Source organism: Temnothorax nylanderi, unplaced genomic scaffold, assembly GCF_030848795.1.
Source record: "Temnothorax nylanderi isolate EJ_2023f unplaced genomic scaffold, tnyl_v1.0 TNYL_tig0556_pilon, whole genome shotgun sequence".
Lineage (NCBI taxonomy): Eukaryota > Metazoa > Arthropoda > Insecta > Hymenoptera > Formicidae > Temnothorax > Temnothorax nylanderi.
In genome coordinates this window covers 35,765-62,536 of record NW_027249618.1, presented here as the reverse complement: position 1 = coordinate 62,536, position 26,772 = coordinate 35,765, and the positions used below count along the sequence as shown (strand labels likewise).

At 36.2% G+C, this 26,772-nt stretch overlaps 2 protein-coding genes, 2 long non-coding RNA genes and 2 pseudogenes across 6 annotated transcripts; 4 read left to right on the top strand and 2 right to left on the bottom strand.

Moving 5' to 3' along the window:
* Positions 1-829: 829 nt before the first annotated feature.
* Positions 830-1,990, top strand: LOC139783893 (uncharacterized). The gene has a single exon (XM_071723055.1). It carries the CDS (start codon positions 830-832, stop codon positions 1,988-1,990), a length of 1,161 nt encoding a protein of 386 aa, XP_071579156.1.
* A 153-nt stretch (positions 1,991-2,143) lies between these two features.
* Positions 2,144-7,520, top strand: LOC139783896 (uncharacterized). Of its 3 annotated transcripts, XM_071723059.1 has the most exons (7): positions 2,144-2,659; positions 2,723-5,376; positions 5,457-5,788; positions 5,871-6,048; positions 6,185-6,292; positions 6,378-6,571; positions 6,688-7,520. In XM_071723059.1, the coding sequence occupies exons 1-2, from the start codon at positions 2,147-2,149 to the stop codon at positions 4,589-4,591; spliced, it is 2,382 nt and encodes a 793-aa protein (XP_071579160.1). In that variant the 5' UTR covers positions 2,144-2,146; the 3' UTR covers positions 4,592-5,376; positions 5,457-5,788; positions 5,871-6,048; positions 6,185-6,292; positions 6,378-6,571; positions 6,688-7,520. The 3 variants fall into 3 exon arrangements, with proteins under 3 accessions (XP_071579160.1, XP_071579159.1, XP_071579158.1); XM_071723058.1 differs by having other exon boundaries at positions 2,144-5,376; positions 5,457-5,726; XM_071723057.1 differs by having other exon boundaries at positions 2,144-5,376.
* Positions 6,033-9,574, top strand: LOC139783892 (ceramide transfer protein-like; annotated as a pseudogene).
* Positions 9,575-10,428: 854 nt separating this feature from the next.
* Positions 10,429-11,798, top strand: LOC139783899 (uncharacterized). Its single transcript, XR_011721419.1, has 3 exons — positions 10,429-10,443; positions 10,646-11,218; positions 11,660-11,798. It is a non-coding gene; the product is annotated as an uncharacterized lncRNA (long non-coding RNA).
* LOC139783898 (putative nuclease HARBI1) lies at positions 10,798-15,089 on the bottom strand (annotated as a pseudogene).
* A 1,233-nt stretch (positions 15,090-16,322) lies between these two features.
* LOC139783894 (uncharacterized) lies at positions 16,323-20,651 on the bottom strand. The gene is made up of 2 exons (XR_011721418.1): positions 18,153-20,651; positions 16,323-17,814 (listed from the first exon to the last, which is right to left on the bottom strand). It is a non-coding gene; the product is annotated as an uncharacterized lncRNA (long non-coding RNA).
* Positions 20,652-26,772: the final 6,121 nt, after the last annotated feature.

Below are 26,772 nucleotides of genomic sequence, written 5' to 3'. Positions count from 1 at the left end.
TTACAACTGCTTTAGATTTGGCCACTCTAAGATTGCTTGCAAGAGTGAAACGCGGTGTATCGTCTGCGGTGATAAATCTCATGGACACTGCGACAGACCGGTATCCTGTTATAATTGCAATGGTCATCATAAGTCTACGTATAGAGGATGCCCCGTGTTCGAGAAAAATAAGAATATTAACATTACTATGGCTCACAATAATATCTCATTCCATAGGGCGGCAAGGTTGGTGGAGGGGGGCACCTTTGTTGCAAGGCCCCAGGACGATTTTAGGGAACCCAAGACGTGGCCAGCGTTGCCCAGGAGGGCGGAATCGCGGAGTGGTGCTGCGGAGTCGGGGGATGCCAGGCGAATCCCGTCAGCGGGTGACGCAAATCATGAGATGGTGGAGGACAGTCGTGTTCGCAGGTCTGGGAGACCCTCTGTGAGGCCTCCTAGCCATATAGGAAATTATTACGCTCAATTTGACAACCGTGCGGGAGAGATAACTAAGGATAAGAGAGGCATAGCCCAGCGGGCAGCATATAACGGTGCCTCCTGGGCGGAGGTTGCGGGGAGGGACTCGCGGGTCCGTGTTGACTCGGACTCCTCTCACGGCCACGTGGGGGAGGTCCTAAATAGCATTCTGCAGTTGCTGCAGAGGTTTCCGGATGCAAGAGATATTTTAATTGGTGCTCTTATACACCCAGATGGTCGGGCAGGTGTGGACGGCGGAGGAGCTGATTATGCATCGGCGAGAAGTGATCATAACAGAATTAAGGATTTAGAGAAGATTCCGGTTAGGCTTGGGAGGCCTAGGTCCCTCCCCATAGCATAAATTAACCTTCTAATGTGGAATTGTCGAGGTTATCAGACGAGTAGAGATGAGCTCACTTCAAACGTTTTAGAGTACGATATTATTGTTCTTACTGAGACCAGATGTTCGAGCCCTAACAGAGTCTATTTTTCTAGTCATAGAACAGTTAATAGTAGCAACCGTCTTGGCAGTGGGGGTGTGTCAATTTCCGTTCGTAACGGTCTGGATTTTGAGGTTCTTCGAATCCCGGGGACTTTGCCGGTGGGATACGATGTTGTCGGCGTGAGGACCAAGTCCTTGAACAGAAACCTGAACATAGTTGCTGTGTACAGACATCCGAATGAACCTATGACGAGGCGTGATCTCTTTCCTGTTTTTCAGACCATCAAGGGAAACAATGATGACTCGATCATATTGGGAGACATGAATGCTCATAACGTTGTCTGGAACTGCCCTACCACAAACGATAAGGGTGACCTACTTTATGAGGTGATGGATGAAGAGGACCTTATGTGTATAAATACGGATACCAAGTCGCGCCAGGGCCTTCGCGGCCAGAGAAACTCCAACCTGGATCTGATGTTCGGATCTAGAGGTATTGTTGATAGAGTCTCTTATCGACAACTAGAGGAGACATGGGATAGTGATCACTACCCAATATCTTTCTCATTTGACGTCCACCCTCAAATATACAGGAAAGCCACTAATAGATTGTCTACCAGGAGAACTGATTGGTCGCGGTTTGGTAGGCTGGTGGAGAGCGAGGTCGTTTCATCCCTTCTTCCGCATTGTGAGCTGTTCAAGGCAGACCTGGAGAAATATTACGATTACTTTGTGGAGATATTGAGGAGATCTGTCTCGGTTGCGTCGGGTAGACCTCTCGAGGACCCCGGACCTCCCCCGGACGACCCCGATAAGCGCAAGAGATCGCATAAGTGGTGGGATCTGGAGTGTGATGAGGCGATCCGGAACAGAAGATCTGCTTTTGCCACCTGGAGAAGGACGAAGAGTATTCACGACTGGGTTGAGTATAAGAGAACCAGGGCGCTGGCCAGGCGTACTCTGAAGACCAAGAAGAGAGCCAGTTTTGAGAGATTTTGCGGAGATATTAACCGGTTTACCAGCCTTAGCTATGTGTGGAGAACGATGCGCATCCTTAAGAATGCCAGGAAGAACCTGGATTGGCATGCTTGACCCACGAAGAATAGAGAGGAGGTTATTAAATCCTCCATTGACGGGCTGGCTCCTCCGTATGTGGGAACGGACCCTAATGCGAACCTCGACGATGGTTGTCCCGACGATGAGCTGGACGCTCCGTTTGTTCGCGCTGAACTGAATAGAGCAATAGAGATGATTAGGAAGGATTCGTCTCCCGGACTCGATGGAATTGAATATAAGATGATCCGGCTCCTACCAGAGCCTGCCAAAGTTTGTCTCCTCGAGCTTTTCAACGTGGTCTGGTCATCGGGGACGTTGCCTACAGAGTGGCTGAACTATCAAGTAATATTTATAGACAAGGCGGGAAGTGAGAAGGTGCGTCCTATTTCGCTGTCGTCGTGCGTAGGCAAGGTAATGGAAAGGATGATCAATGAGAGGCTTATTTGGTGGGCGGAGAAGGAGGATAAATTCAGTACCTCTCAGAGTGGATTCCGTAGGGGCAGATCCTGCGCGGATAATTTAACTAGAATTGTGTCGGATATCAGGGCTTCTGTTTGTGCTGGGGAATATACCCTTGCGTTCTTTCTCGACGTGGCGTCTGCCTACGACTGCGTCGACTTCCGCATTACGATGGACAAGCTAACGGCGCTGAATTGTCCCCTCGGTATTGTCAGGTTTATTCGTAACTGGCTATATCGTAGAAAGGTACGTTTTATTGTTAATTCTCGTGAATTTATAACTCGATACGTCTACAAGGGACTCCCGCAGGGCGCTGTTCTTAGTCCTGTGCTATATTCCCTGGTCACGCAGGGTCTTTGTGCTGACCTTCCTGAGGGTGTTGAGGCGGTAGAATTTGCAGATGATATCGGGCTTTACATCAGCGGCCCGAATCGCTGTCGGAATAAGGAGCTGCTCCAACGTGCTGTGGATATTGTTGCGGAGCGACTGCGTGAGATCGGTCTGGATCTGGCGCCGAAGAAATCTGTACTTGTGGAATTCTCTAAGAGTGGTTTCCTGGTTAGAGGTCTTAGTATTGGAGTGGGTGACTGCGAAGTGTTCAATAGCTGTAGTGCCAAGTTCCTGGGAATCTGGTTGGATAATAGGTTGAAGTTTGATCGACAAGTTACAGAAGTCAGAGCCAAGGTAAATCGAGCTAACTCCGTTATTAAGTATCTATGTAAAGTATCTAAAGGTATGGAGGTCAACACGGCCCTCATGCTCTATAAGAGCCTGGTAAGATCAGTCACGGACTACGGAAGTTTCGTCTACTTTCCTAGAGACGCAACACTGCAGCTGAAAATGGAAAGATCACAGTATTTGGGCATCCGTACTGCCTTGGGGTATAGAAATAGTACTCCTACCAATGTAATTATAGCGGAGGCGAAAGTGAGGTATCTGAGAGACCGTGCTATGCTTCTTGGACGTAACTTCGTAAACAAGGCGATCGCATATAACCGAAACGGTCTTTGTGACAAGTTACAGCGACTCCTAGATCGTGAGAACTATGCTAGATTCCGTCAGCCCCAGTACAGAATGTCTCTTCTGTCGGAAATATGGAGAGGGACCCGTACATATAGGACTGCAATCGGCCCCCATAGAAAATCCGAAATTTTTCAGAGTGTATATTATGCACATACATTTAGGCCCAAGGTGGATCTTGAAATTGGTAAAGATAGAAAACACGAGGGATTCTCGGATCGAATTCTGGTTCGAAAAGTCATAGATCTGTTTTGCCTGAGTGATACCCCTGAGATAATTTTCACGGACGGATCATACAATGAGAATTCAAGATCCACTGGAGCCAGTATAGTTATCTGCGACCAAGTAACAGCGTACAAGATGAGTCTTCACTATCAGTGCTCCTCATATACGGCGGAGGCTTTTGCAGTTAAATCGGCTCTGCAAATAATGAAGATGCAACATGCAGAAAGGAAAAAAGATATTGTCATTTTTTCAGATTGTAAATCTGTTTTACAGGCTATATATAACAACCACATTAACGTACATAAGAATAAATACATTACGGAGGCTAGAATTCTAATTTATGAATTGGAAGTTGTGCACGGAAAGAATGTCGTTCTAGTTTGGATTCCCGCGCATGTCGGGATCACCGGCAACGAGATGGCCGACGCGCTAGCGAAGGAGGCAGCCAATGAGGAGGCCGACCCCACCATCGAGATCCCAGTGGGGGATCTCATGAAGTGTGCTAGAAGGGAGACGTGGGATGCCACACAACTATCGATTACTCGAGAATCCGTGTACAAGGGTGCATTTTACTTTCAGAATTTCTATGATAGAGCAGCAGTGATACCATGGTTTAGAGAGGTTAATGCAGAGAGATATTTTGTCACCCTACTTAACAGATTGAGAGCAAATCACTACAACCTCGGTGCGTCTCTTAAGAGGAAAGGTTATGTTGATACAGCAAGATGTGAATGTGGATACGAAAATGAGGATTTGCAACATCTTTTAACAAGATGCCACAAGTACGATGCTAAAAGGATTGACATGGATGCGGAATTAAGAGCAGAGGGCTATCTGGAGGAAATAGATATATGTCGTCTCATTAAATCGAAGAAGTGGAATATTCTATACGTTATTTTTAAGTTTTTGAGGCATATCGATAAAGTTATCTGACTATTAGAGGAAATCACATATTTGGGCCTAGTTCCATTGTGCTAATATACCCTAGGGGATAAGGCACCGTAATAGTCCTCATCCGAGGGCGAATGAAAAAACCCCCGAGTAACACCGAACTAATCTCGTTGTGCGACGACGACAACGACGATCGTGTACTCACAAAAAATACGCGTAACGAGCTCGAGAGCGACGACAAGAGCCTGCAGGAATTGATAGAGAGCGAGCTGGCGCTGAGGATCTGCTCGAGCAGCACCGACGACGAAGCCGTCGAGGAAACCGAGAACGTCGTCACCCAACCGAAGACGATCAAGAGGATCGTCCTGGACCGCCGGCAGGATCCCGTCGACGTTAACGCGCAATTCATAGCGGCCGAGAGCGAACATTATTCTTTGATCGAGGAACCGTGTACGGCCACCGAAACGGTCATTTGTCTCCACACATCGACCTCGAGGTCGTGAAACCAGAACCGGTGCGCTTCCACGACGAGGAAGAGGATCAGGCGTTCGTCGAACAGCCGGAAGCTGGTACGGGCGTTGTAATTATTCAGAAAACGAACGAAAGCTCATTAATCAAAAGTCGAGCCGCGACGAAGTCGTCGACGTTAGCAACGACTACGAGTATCAGGCGGTCATCAAGGAAGTCGTACTTTTCACGGATGATCCAGATTCTAGCAATATCGAGCGATCTCCTAGACGGACCGAGCTCCCAAACATTCCATAACCTGAGAAATTTATTGATGTTTCGGTGAAAAGTCTCTGAAGAACTATGAATAACTGAAGCAGGTATTATATTTCTTTAAATTATATATTATTGCAATATAAAATATATCGATAAACACATGTATGAATTTTTCATTTTGCAGTTTGATTGTGTGAACACTCTCTCCGATCAGGGACATCTAGAGGAGACATTCGCTTTGGGAGACACAGTGACGTCTTTATAAGGAGCCGGAGCGGCTGCTCACAATCTGCTTTTGAGTGGCGTCTTCCGAGGAGGAAAGGAAGTATTAGCACGTGCTAGACTAGCACTGAATGGAACGCAAGTTCACGCGCAACTATCTGTTCTCTGTCAAGATCCAGATGTCGCTGAACTAATAGTCGCGTCCGTAGGATAGAGATCGCAGTGATACAATGTAAGAATTTTCGCAATAGGAAGAAATACATTCGCTGATTGCTGTCAAATAATTTTTATAATGTAAGATTATCATCATATATACATGGAAATTATTATTATTATTATTATTATTATTATTATTATTATTATTATTCGACGTTAGCAACGACTACGAGTATCAGGCGGTTGTCAAGGAAGTCGTACTTTTCACGGATGATCCAGATTCTAGCAATATCACGAGCGATTTCCTAGACGGACCGAGCTCCCAAACATTCCATAACCTGAGAAATTTATTGATGTTCCGGTGAAAAGTCTCTGAAGAACTATGAATACTGAAGCAGGTATTATATTTCTTTAAATTATATATTATTGCAATATCTCGATAAACACATGTATGTGATATAAAATAGAAAACCTCTATTTTTTTCTTTTGAAAATCCATTTGTGTTTATCGCATATTTATTTTCTTTTGCATAGAAGGTGAAGATGAAAGGCGATTCACAATCTGGTTCAAAATTAATGAGCAAAATAGAGCACCTATAATGATTCCAGGATTGAAAGCGAAAGAGTACGCGCGAGTGAAAAGTAATAATGTTCAAATAAGTTTAATTTAAACCGTATATTCAATATTTTGGTAAAAATATTTTAAAACCAAAAAATTTTGTTACAGATAATGATAAAGCAGCCTACGATTTTTTTTTTAAATGCGTGGAATCTGGAGAAATCATGATTGATGAGCCCATAGAAGTATTGTATAAATCGATAGATGAAGTGGACTAGTAAGTATAATTACGTCTGTTAATTATCAGGGCGAGTTATATGAAGTGACGGAAAGTAGTGAAACTCACTCTAAACTACAGAAAGGTTAGTGGAATTTACCTACACAATATATTGAATATAGAAATTATAGGTTTCTCGTAGTATTACAAGTGCGAGCAAATAATATATGAATTGTCATGAAATGAACCATTTTAATGCAGGTGTAAACTTCTTCACCGAATTTTTCCAAAAAGTTACTGCAAACAACGCTGTACAAGATAACGTGGGTGAATCTAACTGTAGCCAAATCAACCCGGATCACACAATGCCAGCACAAGAGGACCTCAACGAAATACCTAACAATAAATTTGTTCAAAAAACTACTGAAGAGAACATTGTACAAGACGGAACTATGACATATTTTTATGATAATTATGATTTCGCGCATTTCTCGTCACATATTCGGTCTTTTTCCTCGTCTTCTGACGCGTTTTCGGACAGTGATGCAGAAGTTAGTGCTGATACGCCCTCCACTTCACGCCACTCGGATGATGGCGATCGTAATTGTAGTCCGAATGGAGAGTCAACATCACCAGAGATTGCACAATCTTCAACATTTTCTACCCCGTCGAAAGAATATAAAAGTACAAAATCCACCCATGCAAAAAAATTATGCTCATTAAGAAACAGAGCATTGCAACAGGAGGAAAGCAAAATAGATGTACTTCGAAGCATTGAAAATACATATAACAGAATTGCTACAGCAATTACACATAAAAATGAATTATTGCAACGTAAAAATCAAATATTGGAAAGGCGAAATGAACTTTTGGAAAATTTAATTGAGAGAATACCACGCAATACAGGTCTTCCTAATTAAAAAAAAATAGCCTTTATAGATATCTTAATAAATAAAAAATGATTTGTTTGATTTATGACAAAAATAAAAAATGTATAATATATAAACAAAAACACTCACCTGTAACCAACATTGCCAGAACGTTTTTCCAAAATCGAGGAGGAGAATCAATTAAAGGATCGTTTAAAACAGAAATCTGTTTCAATTTTGACGTCCCCCACCACAACAGCATCTACGCACAGGCAATGACCAGAGGTAATTATATCTCTTTTGCATTTCTTTGATTTTATTCTTATTGTTATTGAGAATGTACTTTCGTTAATAATTATTATCCAAAAAAATAAAATAAATATTAAATAAAAGGATATTATATATAAAGCGTTTTCTTGATGTTCTTTTTTTGGCAACTTGTGATAATATATATTTGTAATGTAATTTCTATACGACAATAGTGTGTAGAATGTTAACAAATAAATTTTTGATTGATGTTAATTTCTAAATAACAGTTATTGTTAATCATATTTGTGGTATAATTGAACCGCTTACATTTTTTAATTTTTCTTATTGCCAATTTGTAGATAGAGAAAATTACGATGGAGCAGCTGCATTACGCTCGGCTCGCGTAGGCGGAGCAGGTGGCTGGCAATTATTTGCCGAAGACGGTGATATGCGAATGTACAGGCGGGAGGAGGAGGCCAACGGACTGGTCGTAGATCCTCTCAAAGCGTGTCACGTCGTCAAAGGGGTGACCGGTCATGAGGTCTGCAAGATATTCTTCAGTCCCGAATACAGGAGTGGTTGGAAAGCCACCTTGGAGGACATGGCGATCGTCGAGAACATTTCCAAGGACACTGTTATTTCTGAAAACGCACAAACGTATCTGGCCGGCGAGCCAGCGCGACGCGTTGTTTTGGTCGCACATCCGCCGGGTGTCTGATGATCAGGATCGCGACGCACACGATCTGTGGATAGTCTACAATCACAGTACTGAACACCCCGATCATCCGGTATGTATTATACGTTTCATGCAGAAGTTTCTTTGTTTGTTAGAACAAGTTACAGCAAGTTGCTAAGTTGAATTAATTGTTGCAGCCAAATGGGGGTAAATGCGTGAGAGTTTATCTGACGGTTTGTCTCGTATGCCAAACATTTATCGATCCCCCGAAAGACGAAGAGGAAAGAAAGAGGGAGAACATTACGTGTAAAATAACGTACTGTTCAGTTGGTGAGTATATAGATGTTCAATAATTTAATCGCCGTTTCATTCTTTTGCTTTTGTTTCTTTTCATGCGTATATATAATTTGATTTAAATTTCAGTAAATCCGGGTGGATGGGCCCCGGCAACCGTTTTACGGGCCGTTTACAAGAGGGAGTATCCAAAGTTCCTTAAGCGTTTCACGAACTTTTGTATCGATCAATGCAAGAACAAGCCGATTACATTCTGAATGTGACTGATGAGAAGAAAGAAAAAGAAAAGAACTTCAATGTTTTCCATCCAATTCCTTATTCACTATCTCGAAGTGTCTTCACGTGATTACTGTAAAAACAAGTTTGTATTGTTACATACTGTAGGAATTGTAGAACGGCCATTACAACGTAAATGATATCGTTTTGTATATTACCTTTTCTTTTTTTATTTGCTTAAGATAATCGACTTATATAGCTTGCGAATGCAGAAGGGGGGGGGGCGAACCGTTATGTTAAAAGCCAACCGTTATGTTAAACCGTTATGTTTAACCGTTATGTTAAAGCCATTTATGATATAAGTGAGTGTATAGCAATTATATACACTTGAAAAAAAAAACGACTTCGATGAAGCACGCGTGGCTACAGCACCGTTTACAGACTATTTTTTTTCTCTTCGAATAACAGCCCGTTATATTTGTTGTACAGAACGCTGTCGCAAAATCCAATTGTACAAATCTTTAACGAAAATTGGATACATTTATCTCTTGTTACACATTACAATCTAATTAAACGCTGAATTGTGTAATACCAGATTGTACTGTTATTTTTATTCGTACATAAAAACATGTACATTGCTATGCAATATAAAGGTCACATGGAAAAACGTAATAAAGACTGTTGTAGATTTATTATAAAATAATCATTTTCACATCGTGCCATTCGTCAAACCTTTCATCTCATACATTCTTGTACAAAAAGAGCACAGGAAGGTGAGCATGAAATAGGTTTTCTTCGTGAAACAAATTCATTTCTGTCAATAAACGAAACATAAGAAATTATATATACAATGTACAAAATTCTCTCCCTCAAATCATCCTTTAATTTATGTATTTTACGAGGTAATTTTAACAAAAAACTCAATTCTTGCATAACTTTTTCAAATATTAAATCTCGCATAATAAATGTTCGATTTATGATTTTTATGATTCTTTAAAGAGGAGCAAATATTTCTTATAGAAAGTAATAATATGACTTAGTAAAAACAGAAAATAATTGTAAAAAATTACATTTATCTGTACAATACACCTTACGAAAGAATATCCAAAAGTAAATGCATATCTTAAAACTTTTTGTGTTGCGGGAAATAATAACTATAATATACGTATACTTATATATAAAGTATAATTAATGGTAATATATTGACTGAAATTAAAAAGATCGCAGACTTGCATGTGAGTGTGATAATGAGCACATAAACAAGTATGATATGAGAACCAAATTGGAATCATTGTATTGTAAAATATTTTGCGATACACGTAAAATTAAAATTTCATGTTTTTATTCTATGATTCTATGCATTGTTGCTTATAATAAGAACAAGTTGTAAATATCTCAACATTTCATATATACAAATCTAACTATTTAATTTCAAACAGTTTTTAATCAACAACAGATGGCTATTTTCACTTATATTACGTATAATTCATGTTTCATAACATGTATGCATATGAAATAGGGACTTTAAATGTAAAGTCACGCACTGATCGTGCTTGCGGGTTTTTTTTACATATTACCGTAATGGAAAGGCAGGTAGTGTTTCACATCGAATAAAATCGTTTTTACAATTTCAATTGTATTTACACCTTTTTTTTAGAGAATAGTATGACAAATACAAGGAAATAGGAATGAAGTTTTTTCATCAGGTATCACGTAAGTAACAATAAAACTTAATCGATATGTTGAACATTTACCTGAGAACTATAAATACACATTAAATGCAACATCGTTTTCATACCTAATTGACGAAAGTACTTCAATCGAAAACTATCCGAAATATGACGAAGTCACGATTTTATTAAATTAATATTTAATGTTCACATTCATGAATTATACGTAATATAAGTGAAAATAGCCATTCTGACTGTAGCCAAATCAACCCGGATCACACAATGGTAGCACAAGAGGACCTCAACGAAATACCTAATGATGAAAACGGTACATTATGAATTTCCTAAATTAATGTGTTAGAGATTAAGTTAAGTTTAAAAAAGAACAATACGCACATTTGTTTGATACGATAATCAATGTTTTATATATTCTTTATTTCAGATTCTACATTTGAATGGAATCATAAATCCATTTTATTCCTCCTATCCAAATATTCCGAACGGCTGGCAAAATTTAGAAATCCAACAATAAAAAAAATTACGCTTTGGAGAGAAATAAAAAAAGAATTTGATGACATAGGAATTTCGCAGGTTACTGCACAAATGATTGACCATAAATTTCGCAATTTAAAAACCAGATATAAACATATAAAAAGTAATAACAAAAAAACCGGACGAGGGCGACAGCCATGGGAGTGGTACCAGCAGATGGCGGAAATTTTTGAAAATGATAAATCTGTCAATTTTGACACCGGTATTGCGTCAATGAATGATGGACCAATCAACTTATCGCAGCGCAGGATTTCATCAGCATACAGGTTATCACCGACATATTTTTATGATAATTATGATTTCGCGCATTTCTCGTCACATATTCGGTCTTTTTCCTCGTCTTCTGACGCGTTTTGTAAAATTTTGTAGCCTACATTACTATGACTTTCCTTATGATTCGTAAGAGCCTAATTTCTTTGATACACTAAGACCCTTCTCTTCGTATTCCTCCCGCGTTATCCACACGGAATCACGGTCTTTCGTTATTTCCGCTAATACAGCACCGCCCATGAAAACCATGTCCTTATGCCGAGGTGAGTCTTCAATTTTTATTTTAAATTTCTATAAAAAAAAATTTAGTACGTAGTACAGGCATCTGCAGTATACATATATGTTAGTACTATTAATTATGATACACTTACACTCAATTTAGTGATATCATTCTTTAATACTCTTTGAAGATAAAGCTGCTTCATTTCTCGTTCAAGCCTCGATGGAAGCCCTGGATACATTGTACTACCTGCTCAGAACGATATGCTTGTATAGCTCGCTTCTGATATCGATATCAGCCGCTTGAATTGTGCTAAATACCAGCTCGGCTATTCCCTGCGCCTCGACATTAATCAAATGAGGCTGAAAGAGCGCTTCCGGCGCCGCAAATCTCTCACCGCCCACTTTGATCACACGCCCGTCAGGAAGCTAAAATATTCACAACGATTTGTATATCTTAGTAAAAATTGCTTAAACATTAATAAAATTACTGTATACGCATAATAGTAATGTTTTACTTACGGTATAGGATTCTACTAATACAGTGGTTTCAAGAGCCAACTTCTATTCCGTTTCTATGTTGTAACCGATGTAACATAGTTTCTCCTTCAACATTCGTACCGTCTCAAAATCGGCCGAGTGATTGAACGCGTAGCCGCGCAGCAGCAGCAATTTAATTAGATACATCGTAATATCGCGTCCGGCTATATCTAACCGTCTGGTCAAATGTGGCAGAGCGTACTCCTCGAACACGGGGCAAATGTGCGTGACACCGTCGCCGGAATCCACAACGACGCCGCTGATCAATCCCTGAGCGTATAACGTATCATCTTTTCTCTATTCGTGATGGGATTCAACGGTGGTTCGGTTAACAGAATTTTACATTCCTTAGGATTAATATTAAACAAAAACACTCGCAATTTATAAGTTATTCATTATTTGTTCCCTTTTCATCCGCGCATTTTCATCAACTGCTTCATTTTCATCGACATTTATATCGTTGTAGTCTTCACCATTTTCCTCATTAATGTCCTCATTCATATAGTTCTCCCTTATATTAACTTCATCGTGCATTAAAAGAAAATTGTGGAGAGTGCAGGCCGCTGCAATGATGTAATTTGCCATTCTTACACTATTAACATCGAGATATTTCAATCTCCGCCATTTGCACTTCAATAATCCAAATGCACGCTCAATAATCGACCGTATAGACGAAAGTTTGATGTTATATCTAGACTGTTCTGGCGTGAGATGTCCGTTGTCTCGAAAAGGTGTCATCAGATTTTGAAGCAATGGATACGCTGAATCGCCTAGAATGTGCTTTTGTGGTGGTAGAATTGGATTTTCTTGATCCATCAGTCTATTAAAAATGGGGCTACTGCGAAATACAGCTGCATCATGTGCTCGTCCTGGCCGACCAATTAGGCAATCTATAAACTTACCCGTATGATCGCATATGCCTGCAATAACATATAATAACCTATGAATGTAATTGTTCGATTCTCAAAACAAAAACAGCATATTATCATGCATTTCTATCATATCTTGACAATTTAATCGCACATGACGATTTGATACCTAATAATATGTAAGTATTAAATAATACGTAACTAAATATTATTATGAGAATTGAAATAGATAGTCAACGAACCTTAAAAATTAATTGAATGGAATCCTTTACGATTATAATAATCGTTTGCATTTCCGGGCGGTTGTTTGATGGGAATGTGACATCCGTCAATGGCCCCCACAACACCCGGAAATCCTCGTGATCGCATACGGAAAATCTGGAACAAACAAAACAGAATTCACAACATTGCTGATATATGGTATAAAATAAAAAGATTCTACGAATTACCCTTTCATTATTTTCACACTCTTCGGCATTTGGCCATATTACAAATTGTGGCATCATTTCTTTTAATGCACAAATTACTTCTTTAAATACTACATGAGCGTTACTTTTTGGAAGCCCAAATCTGTCGGCAACGGATCTAAAGGTCTCAGGAGTGGCAATAATCCATATAGTTAACAGTATTTTTTTCCGTAACGGAACGTTGTTTTCATCTTGCCCAATTTGCCGATATATTAAATTTTCCAATTCCTTATAACAAAAAAATATTTAAAAACACGTGTTATGGTTAATATATACATTAGTTGCTTTTCATTTACATTCAAGTGATCTGAGTCACTCAGTTATGTGAGTATTTTATACTCAGGTAAGATACATATGTCATTTTGCACTGTTTATTTTGGTGACAAAACTATCGCATAACAATACAGATTCACTTTTAATGTGAGTCTATTAGGTTCATTAAAGCACACGGTCTCGATTGTGGATAAAAACTCAGTTGAATCTCACTTGCCAGCATGCAAAGAGAACGTGCATTCAACTGAGTTATGACGTCACAAGTGAGAATTATCTGAGTTTTGGTGTAAATGGAAAGCAGCTATTATTTCATAGTGTTAAGTTTATTGTTATTAAAAAATATCTCACCTCATATAATGCTCGGCTCATTCTAAAATGCGAGTGAAATTGGTTATCATTGTAACGTGGTACTACATGCTCATAGTAATGCAAATTTAAAATTCCTCCGTTCTGTCTATCTCCGTGTATTAAGTCATGTAGTATTGGTGCATCTTCTACACCAATCGCCACAATATCGACGATATTTATATGTCCTGACAAAAATCATACATGACTAATTGATCATATACATACTACACAAAGCTCATTATTATTTACTTCCTTACCTTGGTCATTTATAATAGGAATGAGTAAATCTTCGACCTCATCATCATCATCATCATCATCGTCATCATCATCATCATTCAATAATTCATTCAAAATCAAATTTACAATATTTTCCATACTGGTTATGGATACGCCAATTTAACAAACACTATAGAATACTCGCTGTCGTTGCTAACGTTGACGACTTCGTCGCAGCTCGACTTTTGATCGCTTTCTGAATAATTATCGGCGCAACGCCCGCGCCGGCTTCCGGCTGCTCGACGAACGCCTAATCCTCTTCCTCGTCGTGGAAGCGCACCGGTTCTGGTTTCACGACCTCGACGTCGATGTGTGGAGACAAATAACCGTTTCGATGGTCGTACGGTTCCTCGATCAGGGAATAATGTTCGCTCTCGGCCGCTGTGAACTGCGCCGGAGGTCCAGGACGATCCTCTTGATCGTCTTCGGTTAGGTTGACGACGTTCGGTGACGACGTTCTCGGTTTCCTCGACGGCTTCGTCGTCGGTGCTGCTCGAGCAGATCCTCAGCGCCAGCTCGCGCTCTATCAATTCCTGCAGGCTCTTGTCGTCGCTCTCGAGCTCGTTACGCGTATTTTTTGTGAGTACACGATCGTCGTCGTCGTCGTCGCACAACGAGATTAGTTCGGTGTTACTCGCGGTTATGTTGGGTTATGTTCGATGAAAACAAAGATGGCGACCGCTAACAACCGCTAAGAGCTGTCCAGCCGACCCTTCGATAGCACTAAGCGGCGTTGCGATCAAAACCGCTACCAAACGAGCGAACTGCTAGGCTAGCGGAGGTCGGCTGAACGCAGCCAATTACACCGTTACACACACGACCTTCTTCTTCCACCATCTTCTCTACTCTCTACCTTCCGCTTCCGCTCGTCGCTCGCTGTGACTGTCGATATATCGATGCGATACTTCTCGCTCGACTCTCTTTCGACTTACAGCAAGTAGCTTTTTACAGCAGACTGCTGCAATATACAGTAAAGGCCATTGCACGTAACAAAGTTTTAAGCCCCTTGCATAATGCCAGGCAACAGGCAATATAGGAACAGGGAATAGAAATCAGAAATCATATGTATAAATGCAGAATAAACAGTGACACAGGCAATAGGCACAGAGTTTCCGTCACATTGGAAATTCTGTGCCTATTGCCTGTTGCCAACCAATCATAGCATTCGAATTTTTTAGGTTGTAATTAACGAGTTTTTGGTTATTTCCTGTTCCTATTGCCTGTTGCCTCGCATTGTGCAAGGGGCTTTAAGCCGGTATTCATAGTCGGTTCTTATTTCAAGACCGTCTTAATTTAAGTAATGTCTTAAGATGCTAATACGGCTCTGTGATTGGTTCATGACGTCTTAAGATTGTACTTAAGACGGTCTCAAATATAAGATCTGACTATGAATACCGGCCTTATAGTTTGAATTGTAAGGCCGTAAGAAAATAGACCAAACACACTCGATTATTCTTCGAGCTCAAGGAGAATAATCGACTGTGATTGGTCTATTTTCTTACGGCCTTACGATTATGACTAAAATTTTAAAATTGTTACGTGCAATGGCCTTAAGTTAAGGTTAAAAAGCCCAGTCTGCCAATAAGCTAGTCGTTAGTCTTTAGGCGTAAGTAAATTGACTAACCACATTTGATTATTTCAAAAATAATCTACTGTAATATTATTTGCAATATTTATTATTATTGGAAATATTAAAAGTAAAAAATCAAACAATAGTAAAATCAGCTAGCCATTTACGGTCCGAGCTAGGATCTTTAATAGCCTAATAATAATTTTCGTGTACTACACATATATTGTTTCCAACATTATAAACTGCCAACTATAAATTTGTCAGACTTATAACACAGTTTCCCGTTGGAGTAAAAAGGTTGAAATACTTTATTTACAATAATGAGATAATATATGTTATAAATATTTAACTAAAGTATTGTTATATTTCTAATAAAGCTATTTAGTTAAAATATTTTTAAAATAGTAATTTTAATATTAAAAAAAAAAACAATGAATAATATTATATGTTTCCTAAACGTATGTAATGTTTTATAACTGTTAAGAAAACGTATATAAAATCAACATGTGATACTTATTGGAATAACTGATATCATATATTTATATGAAATAATTTTTTTATTTGTAAATTATAATTTCACATGATAATTTATAACAAGAGGTGCAGTCCACTTAGCGTTACGAATACTTTATTAAAATTCGATTGACGAATCAAGACGAAGAAATCTACGCTTCGTAGCATCTGATTTATCAATGAAACATTTTTCGAAATTCGTAACGCCAAAATGGACCGTATATAGCCTACATCTCACAGCACGAAGCTATAACAGTTTCACAATCTCCAGTTAACTTACAGTAATTATTTATATAAATATTTATAACATAAATTAAAAACAACTTTAATAATATTGATGATAATTATTTACACTTTATTTTAAAATATTTATTATAATCTTCTAGATACTTTTATTATCCGGACATTACAATATTTACAAAATATTCAACGTATATATTTTCAAAATATTTAAATCTTTTTTATAAATATTTTAAAAATATTTTATAAATATTTTGTGCTGTCTGGGAGTTTAGCGCGCTCGGCTGCTCTTTTTCTGATGGGCAGATGCTTGCACGCTTTCTTCGCATTTCTGTCACTCGGATCTGTACGGCAAAAACAACAATTTAAGCGTTATTATACACTTGTGAAATTTTGCTGCAAATATGTTTCAAGCGTCTAGCACACTCGACTGCTCTTTTTCTGACGGGCAGATGCTTGCACGTTCTTTTCACGTTTCTGCCGGTCGGATCTGTACTCAAAACTCTGCTGCAAATGTGCGTGAAGAGTCTAACGCGATTTGCTGTTATTTTTCTGTTGGGCAGATACTTCCATATTGTTTTCACATTTCTGCTGCATGTTTACTTTTAACAAATAGTATAAAATTTCACAGTAGCTTCTTACAGCAGACTACTGCAATAGTACAGTAAGTACTCGTTTAATCACAGATATTATGCACTTCTGTCGCAATTTTGGACTGTTTTCTTGCGCACTTCTTTGGGACGTATCTGAACTATCAGACTGGTTACCAGGGCTATGTTGTTTCCAAAAAGCTGTGGAAATTATATCTGTCCATACGTATGGTTTTAATGTGTGATTGAATCGTTTAGAATCTATGTGGACAGGTTTAATCTGGGACCATTCCTCTGCTGTTAAAAACAAATCAAACCAGTCTTCTCCTTCCAGCATCAGAGAACAATTATTTAATTCATTTTTACAATAAATTAATTCTCCACTAGTTAACAAAACAGAAGAGCATGAAATATTAATTTTAATATCAATATTAAATATTGATTCGGCAATAATTACCATTTTTTGTCGTGCTTCTGTCAAGATATTTCGTCGATTATATTTAACATTTGTATACCAGCAACGAGAATTCCAAACAGTATTAAATTCTCTACTTAAATCACTCCAAACTTGTGATGTAAAACAAGGAATACTTGTTTTAAAATCGTCAATATATCTTATGATGCCATTGATGGCATCTTCTTTTGATATTGCACATTTACGAGGCATTATAGTAATGTAAATTTCTCCTGCAAAAATTAAAAACAATCAACACACATTACCATTAAATACATAGATACATTATTATAAAAAATGAAACTTTATACATTCTCCTCACTTTTACGTACTGCCGAGCATCAGAATAACATATTCGTCATTCCATTGTTTTTAGTCTATGATTAAGATAAACGAGATGGCGTTCTTTGACAATAGCGTTTAAATAAACATATTTTCATTGAATTAGATATTAGATTTTTACATGATGCATCAAAGACTAAAAGGTGCAAACTATTTGAAATACCTACGTCGTTGCATGACTTTGGGACATAATATAGATACAGATTAACAGGAGTTGCAGCATACTTACCAAATCATTACTTAGCGTATTGTTGGAGAACAACAAATCGTTGGGAAGTATATAATGATCTTTCCAAAAGTGTTCGATCATGTTCATCATCACAGGAAATAGAGCCTCATGCTGCATTTTACATCATAAAAAATGAAAAATAAAAGGCAATTAATTATACAGTAATCTAACACTTTTGAATTATTAAAAGCACAGTATATCTTATTTAAATTAGATAATGTATTTTTGTAGACGTAAATTTTAAGTTTACCAAGTTGTAAAATATTTATTATTTTTTATCATTTACAAAATTTTTGTTATTTTCCAAGTCAAAACGATTGCTTCTGTTTCCTGTAACAATTTTACACATATTACAATAAAACTATATTATTTTATAAATAAATACTCTTATCTAACATATTCTCGTGTTATTCTTGTTATTATAACATAATCTCTTTTTATTATATAATTCCTTCAAATAGATACTTGTTAGTTTATTTTATCTTCACACTTATTTAATAATGTTGCTTCTTAACATCAAAATTTCAAAAGAGTTGCACTGTGTAATAACTGTAGGAGAAAAAATAAAAAGATTAAATAGCAATTTTTCGTTAAAAAGTACTACTGGAATAATTATTAAAACAATTTCCTTATAGTCGAATGCAACGATGCATATTTTTTCCCAAAAACATCTTGACATAGCGCAAACGTATACATAACGACACATTATATTACATTATAATTGTACTATTTGTATATTTATATAGATACACACACATAGATAAAAATAACAAACCATATGTATATTTCCAACAGTCACTGACGATTTACGATAAAATACAACAATTAAGTTGTAAAAAAGCTTGTTAATTAGATTATCGGCTGGCGTTCATAATGACAAAATTGAAAATACTATTAATTACAAATGAATTAACCAGTTACAAACATTGAAAATACACTCACAAACAATTTACAAGAAATATCCCTTTTCATATTAACAAATGATCTATATGTAATATTAATTACATTAAAAGATTGTAAACAAACGTGATATATGACAGCTATTTCAAAACTACTGAGGATTTTTGCTCATAGGATGCGTGGCCAATAATCACTCGCTAGTACCAGAAAGGTGAGAAGTGATTGGCCACCACATCGACTTTCGCCATGCGTAATATACGTCGACGCGCTTTTTGATGACCAAAATAAAATTTGTCAATTACAAAAAACTAATTGGTCACAAACGTTAAGAACTGACTCACAATCAATCACGAACGATTTACAAACTAAATACACTTAATTTACAAACGGAATACACTTAGAAAAATTAAAACTAATCGAATTTAGTAATTTCTGTCGGCTAGCTTCATACCAGAGAGAAAGATGAGAGTGGTCATGCCCGCGTTTTGGCTGTACCCGAATCCTGTCGGTATGTGCACGTTTTTGTGGTTCTCTTCCGTACTATGTCCACGATTTTTTTATTCTCTTTGGAAATAAAACCAAAAAATCGTGAATCTAACGGAAGAGAACCAAAAAATCGTGAACATAACATGAAAGAGAACCCCAAAATCGTTGACATTACCACAAAATAGTGGACATAGCACGGAAGAGAACCACAAAAACGTGCACATTACGACAGGATTCGGGTACAGCCAAAACACGGGCATGACCACTCTCATCTTTCTCTCTGCTTCATACAGGCAATGCGTGGCCAATAATCGCCCGCTAGTTACAGAAAGGTGAGAAGTGATTGGCCACCGCATCGACTTCCGCCATGCGAAACGCGTCGACGCGCTCTTTGTGCGCAGGAGCCTTGAGTACATTTCGCGCATGCGCAGCACAGTTATCTGCGCAGTACATTAACCATATTAACTGAACTTATTTTGCAAATAACTCTGAAATTTATTAATTCACAAACGTTACACTGGTATATTCGTAAATCACAAACGATTTCCTATTAATTACAGTTATCAGTAATCAAAAATCTGTTCGTTATTAAAAAGTGTCGGCTGACATCATGGCCAAAATAAAATTGTTAATTACAAACAAACTAATTGGCCACAAACGTTAAAAACTGACTCACAATCAATTACAAACGATTTACAAACGAAATACACTTAGAAAAATTACAAATTATCAAAGGCCGTAGCCGGATAAGAAGGGTCAATGTGCCCCCACACGGATCATGCTCATTTTTTTTTGCTTTGATTGCTGTCAGTGTCACTTACAATTTAGTCAAATATTAGCCCTTAATATTGAACCGTTTTGCTGTAAAAAATAAAAATAAAAATTTCGAAAATAATTCATATCTTTTGATCGGCTTAACCGATTTTGATGAAATTTTAATATGTTGTAGATATCATTGAGACACATTTGTGGAAAATTCGGGAAAGGTTTCTGATGACAGAAACATTGATAAAAAAAATAAATAAATGTTCTTGATTTTTTTTAGTCTCGATATCTTTCTTGTACAATTACGAAAAAAATTTTCTAGAATCTTGGAGTAGTTTCCTATCGGACATAATTTTTTGGAAGCGATAAAATGGGTAGGCGGTACTTTTAAAAAATAAAATATTTTTATTTATTTTTTTTAAATATGATATGCTTTTGGTACGATCGCCATATATTTTATGTAGAATTTTGGGATAGTATTCTACAACAAGTGATTTTTTCGAACCAATAAAATAGGTAGGCGGAAGTTAAAAAAAAAATATTGTTTTTTATTTTTCTAAATTATGATATGCTCTTCGTACCATTGCCATATTTTTTTTGTTAACTTTTGAGACGGTATTCTATAACAAGTAGTTTTTTCGAACCAATAAAATAGGTAGAAGGTACTTTAAAAAACAAAATATTTTTTTTCAAAATTATTATAGTTTTTTGGTACCATCGCCATATTTTTGTTTAGAATTTGGAATGGAATCCTACAACAAGTAATTTTCCGGAATCAATTAAATAAATAGATGCAGGTACTAAAAAAATAATAAAATAAAGTAAAATGAAATAATTATGAAAGGATAAACTATAATCGTATTAAATCAAATGTTTATTAATGAAGTACACATACACATTCGTTCACATAATCACTCTCATACTATTATTTACACTATTTATAGTTATATTTATATGGATGGACTAATCTTCAGCATTATCTTCATTGATAATAGGCGTGATGCCGTCTGTTTTAAATATATTTAAATATAAAAAAATATTTAAATATATTTAAAACAGACGGCATCACGCTTACTATCAATGAAGATAGTGATGAAGATTAGTCCATCCATATGACTATAAATAGTGTAAATAATAGTATGAGAGTGATTATGTGAACGAATGTGTATGTGTACGTCATTATTTTTAGTGTATGTGTACGTGTATGTGTATGTGTACTTCATTAAAATAAACATTTGATTTAATACGATTATAGTTTATCCTTTCATAATTATTTCAATTTACTTTATTTTATTATTTTTTTAGTACCTGCATCTATTTATTTAATCGATTCCGGAAAATTACTTGTTGTAGGATTCCATTCCAAGATTCTAAACAAAAATATGGCTATGGTACGAAAAAACTATGATAATTTTGAAAAAAAATATTTTGTTTTTTAAAGTACCTTCTACCCATTTTATTAGTTCGAAAAAATTACTTGTTATAAAATACCGTCTCAAAAGTTTACAAAAAAAATATGGCAATGGTACGAAGAGCATATCATAATTTAGAAAATAAAAAACAATATTTTATTTTTTTTAACTTCCGCCTATTTTATTGGTTCGAAAAAATTACTTGTTGTAGAATACTATTCCAAAATTCTACATAAAATATATGGCGATCGTACCAAAAGCATATCATATTTAAAAAAAATAAATAAGAATATTTTATTTTTTAAAAGTACCGCCTACCCATTTTATCGCTTCCAAAAAATTATGTCCGATAGGAAACTACTCCAAGATTCTAGAAAAATTTTTTCGTAATTGTACAAGAAAGATATCGGACTAAAAAAAATCAAGAACATTTATTTATTTTTTTTTATCAATGTTTCTGTCATCAAAAACCTTTCCCGAATTTTCCACAAATGTGTCTCAATGATATCTACAACATATTAAAATTTTATCAAAATCGGTTAAGCCGATCAAAAGATATGAATTATTTTCGAAATTTTTACTTTTATTTTTTACAGCAAAACGGTTCAATATTAAGGGCTAATATTTGACTAAATTGTAAGTGACACTGATAGCAATCAAAGCAAAAAAAATGAGCATGATCCGTGTGGGGGCACATTGACCCTTCTTATCCGGCTACGGCCTTTAGTAATTTCTGTCGGCTAGCTTCATAGTCATCTAGTAGTGTAGTGTAGACGCCGGGTAACAATTAGCTTTCAATCTTACCAACCTAAAATAACTTAAAATTGTGCAGTGTAGACGGACGACCGTAGTCGGATGAACCGCGAGTAGGATCATCCTCCAGTCTAGAACGGGCAATAGTGGCAGTAGTTACCGACATTTTTTTATTTTAAGTAATCTTTGAATTGGCTTTACAGAATGGCAAAATCCTTTTACAGAATTAAAGTACGCACAAAAATCTACCTCGCGACACACGATTTCATATCGGGAACGAAAAAAAATTAAAAATTTTACTAATTTGGGCACATACAGCTGTCATCTGACGACAATAACAAAAATACTACAGTTTATATATATATATAATGACACCCAGGCGAGGTAGGGACAACATGTAGGAACAATATTGTGTAAATAAAACTAAGATTCAACGCCTAGAAAAACAAGTAGAAACCTACACATTGCTTCCTTATACTATTTATATGTGCAAGTAGAAACCTTCGCTCACAAAGCTCCTCTATAAGGAAGCTTTTATTTTATTCGATGTATATTATTAGTATTTATTTGTTTCGACTGAGGAAGTTTGTATTTTATTTGATGTATAATTATTAGTATTTTTTTTTGCTTCCTCATAGAGGAAGCTTTGTGAGCGAAGGTTTCTACTTGCACATTTAAATAGTATAAGGAAGCAATGTGTAGGTTTCTACTTGCACACTTAAAAACTATAAGGAAGCAATGTGCAGGTTTCTACTTGCACACCTAAAAATAATTTGCATACTTAAAAATTGAGACAAAGTAATGTGCAAGTTTCTACTAGCACACCTAAAAACTATCTGGAAGCAATGTGCAAGTTTCTACTTGCACACTTGAGAACTATGAAGAAGCAATGTGCAAGTTTCTACTTGCACACTTAAGAACCATGATGAAGCAATGTGCAAGTTTCTACTTGCACACTATGAGGAAGCAATGTGCAAGTTTCTACTTGCACACTTAAGAACCATGATGAAGCAATGTGCAAGTTTCTACTTGCACACTTAAGAACTATGAGGAAGCAATGTGCAAGTTTCTACTTGCACACTTAAGAACCATGAGGAAGCAATGTGCAAGTTTCTACTTGCACACTTAAGAACCATGAGGAAGCAATGTGCAAGTTTCTACTTGCACACTTAAGAACTATGAGGAAGCAATGTGCAAGTTTCTACTTGCACACTATGAGGAAGCAATGTGCAAGTTTCTACTTGCACACTTAAGAACTATGAGGAAGCAATGTGCAAGTTTCTACTTGCACACTTTTTTATTATCCTAAAACATCATTTTTTGATGTCTCATTTATTGAGACTTGAGATGTTCTAACTGTTCTCCTTAGAAAGAGATAGTACGAATCGTAAGTGAGTAAACTAAAGTTTAAAGTTAACCAACGTTTGTAAAATCACGACAATAGATTTCTTCGTCACCTATAAGGTACTATTGTTGACGCGTTTTTTTTTAAGTGGTTTTCCCTGTAGGCCTAGTCCACTAAAAAATAATATTAGGATGTAATCGAATTTTTATGATTATAACTATAACATCGAATTTATTCGTCAAAAAAGAAAAGAAAAAATTTAGAATATTTTTTCTATTCTTTCATTATATTTTTTACTGTATATATGTGTATACATATAAAAACTCGCTCATTTTCTAATATTATTTTTTACACGTTTGTCTTTGTGACAAATATGATGCTTTGTTCAGACACGATGTCTTGTTCAGACTCTATGTCTTGTTCAGACACGATGCCTTGTTCAGACACGATGTCTTGTTCAGACTCGATGTCTTGTTCAGACACGATGCCTTGTTCAGACACGATTTCTTGTTCATACTCGATGTCTTGTTCAGACACAATGCCTTGTTCAGACACGATGTCTTGTTCAGACTCGATGTCTTGTTCAGACACGATGCCTTGTTCAGACACGATGTCTTGTTCAAACACGATGCCTTGTTCAGACACGATGTCTTGTTCATACTCGATGTCTTGTTCAGATATGATGCTTTGTTCAGACACGATGTCTTGTTCAGACTCGATGTCTTGTTCAGACACGATGCTTTGTTCAGACACAATGTCTTGTTCAGACTCGATGTCTTGTTCAGACACGATGCCTTGTTCAGACACGATGTCTTGTTCATACTCGATGTCTTGTTCAGATATGATGCTTTGTTCAGACACGATGCCTTGTTCAGACACGATGTCTTGTTCATACTCGATGTCTTGTTCAGATATGATGCTTTGTTCAGACACGATGTCTTGTTCATACTCTATGTCTTGTTCAGACACGATGCCTTGTTCAGACACGATGTCTTGTTTAGACTCGATGTCTTGTTCAGACATAATTTTTTTACAAATTAACATAATAATATGTTAAATATGTTGCAATAGAATTACTTGTATGTTTTCTTTATTAAAAATATTACCATAGAACTTAAATTGTACTATACTTTCTTCTGCGACAACCACGATCTCTGCTTGAAAAATTCACCGGTTACCCATCCATAGTAATCATGCTTAAGTTTACTTCACCTTTTTTGTTATTTGATTTTCTATGGCAAACCGCTCAATGTAGATTCTTCAACATGTTCAATATTTTATTGTTTATCTTTCAATATTTTTTTTATACTTATTTATTTTTGTTTTCTCATATTTTTATACTTATTTAATTTCTTACTTATTTATTTATTTTTATACTTATTAATTTTAGGCAACGTTTTTATAATTTACGCAACGTTTAGTATATATCACATCGTTATAATTTTAAATTATTCTTCTTCTGGAAAAGGCAGTAATTCTTTTTCTTTAATAACTCTCAGACAATGTCTACGCATGTTTTGCATATTTATTGAATATTTTTTATTAGATGGATTTTCTCCTCTTGCTATTGATATAGCAAATGCTGCTGCAAATATACCACACGATGCTAAGTCCGGTTGTTTTGTAACTTTTTCAAATATAACATTGTTCGGGGTCAAATTAGGGTATCGCTTTTTTATGTAGTTTTGTTCAAATAATGACAGATTATTATAAGAGTGTGTTGCAAAATACAAACTATCATATATATGAAGTTTATCTCCGTCATAATAAATACAGTGCCAGTGGTTGCCGGCTTGACGACCTCCAACAATCTGAACATCTGGCATAAAGATCGAATCAACCCAATGTAAACCAGTAATAAATAGTACATCAACACGCTGAAATTAAGTTTTATTCTCTATTATCTTCATAATTTCGTTTAATGGTCTATCATCTAGCCACGAATTTTCTTCTAACACGTTCTCTTCTAGAGTTTGTAGTGGTTGGTAAATCTCTATACATTTTTCGTTATCGTTTATAAATGCCTCATTAGTATGACAGGACGTTATATTAATCAAGTATTCTTCTGAATTATTTTTATTCTTATTATTAGAAATATCTTCCCTGAATACTTCAAATACGCTTGATTTTGATATTTTGTTATGCTTATTTAATCCAATAAAAATAGGTTTATGATCTGAGAAATAAGTTTCGTATACTCCAGCACTATAATTTAATATTCTCTCTGATATAAATATTACATCTATCTGCGTATTGAAGTTTGTAGTTGATATTTGTGTGTCAATTGCACGTTTAAAGTGTAATTTATTTAAATGTTTTTCCAAAAATCCTCCTTCATTATATGAGTCATAATTGAAGTCACCTATTATAATTCTTTCATTACTTATTGACTTGCTTAAAATATTATTTAGTTCATGCACAAACATAGTTCTAGGTGCTGATGGAGACTTATAACCAGTAATGATTTCCACCTCATTTATGGTTATACGTATCAAGTCTATATGACGGTATTGTCCATTTATAATTTCATCTTTTTGTATGTGATCATCTATAAATGCGTTCAATTCTTTTCTGATAAAACATATTATTCCTTTTGGTAAACGTTTATCATAATTATCTGTTCGGAATAAAATATTAAATCCTTCAAATGTCAAGTCATCTGTTGTGATTGTTTGTGATTCTGCAAAAACTAATAAATCGGCTTGTTTATACCATTTATCACAAGATATATTCATTAGATTTTTATTCAGAGATCGTACGTTCTGGTATATAATTTTTATTCAATTTCCTTCTATTACTTTTGAATATGATAATTTAAGATACTTTTCTTCTCTTAGTCGTTTTATTTCTAACTCCAAAGAATTATCTGTAGATGGTTTTTTTGGAGGTTTGAAATTTCCAAGAATGTATAAATCCGATAATTTTGTCACTCTACTCAATGCTACGTATAGCATTGGCC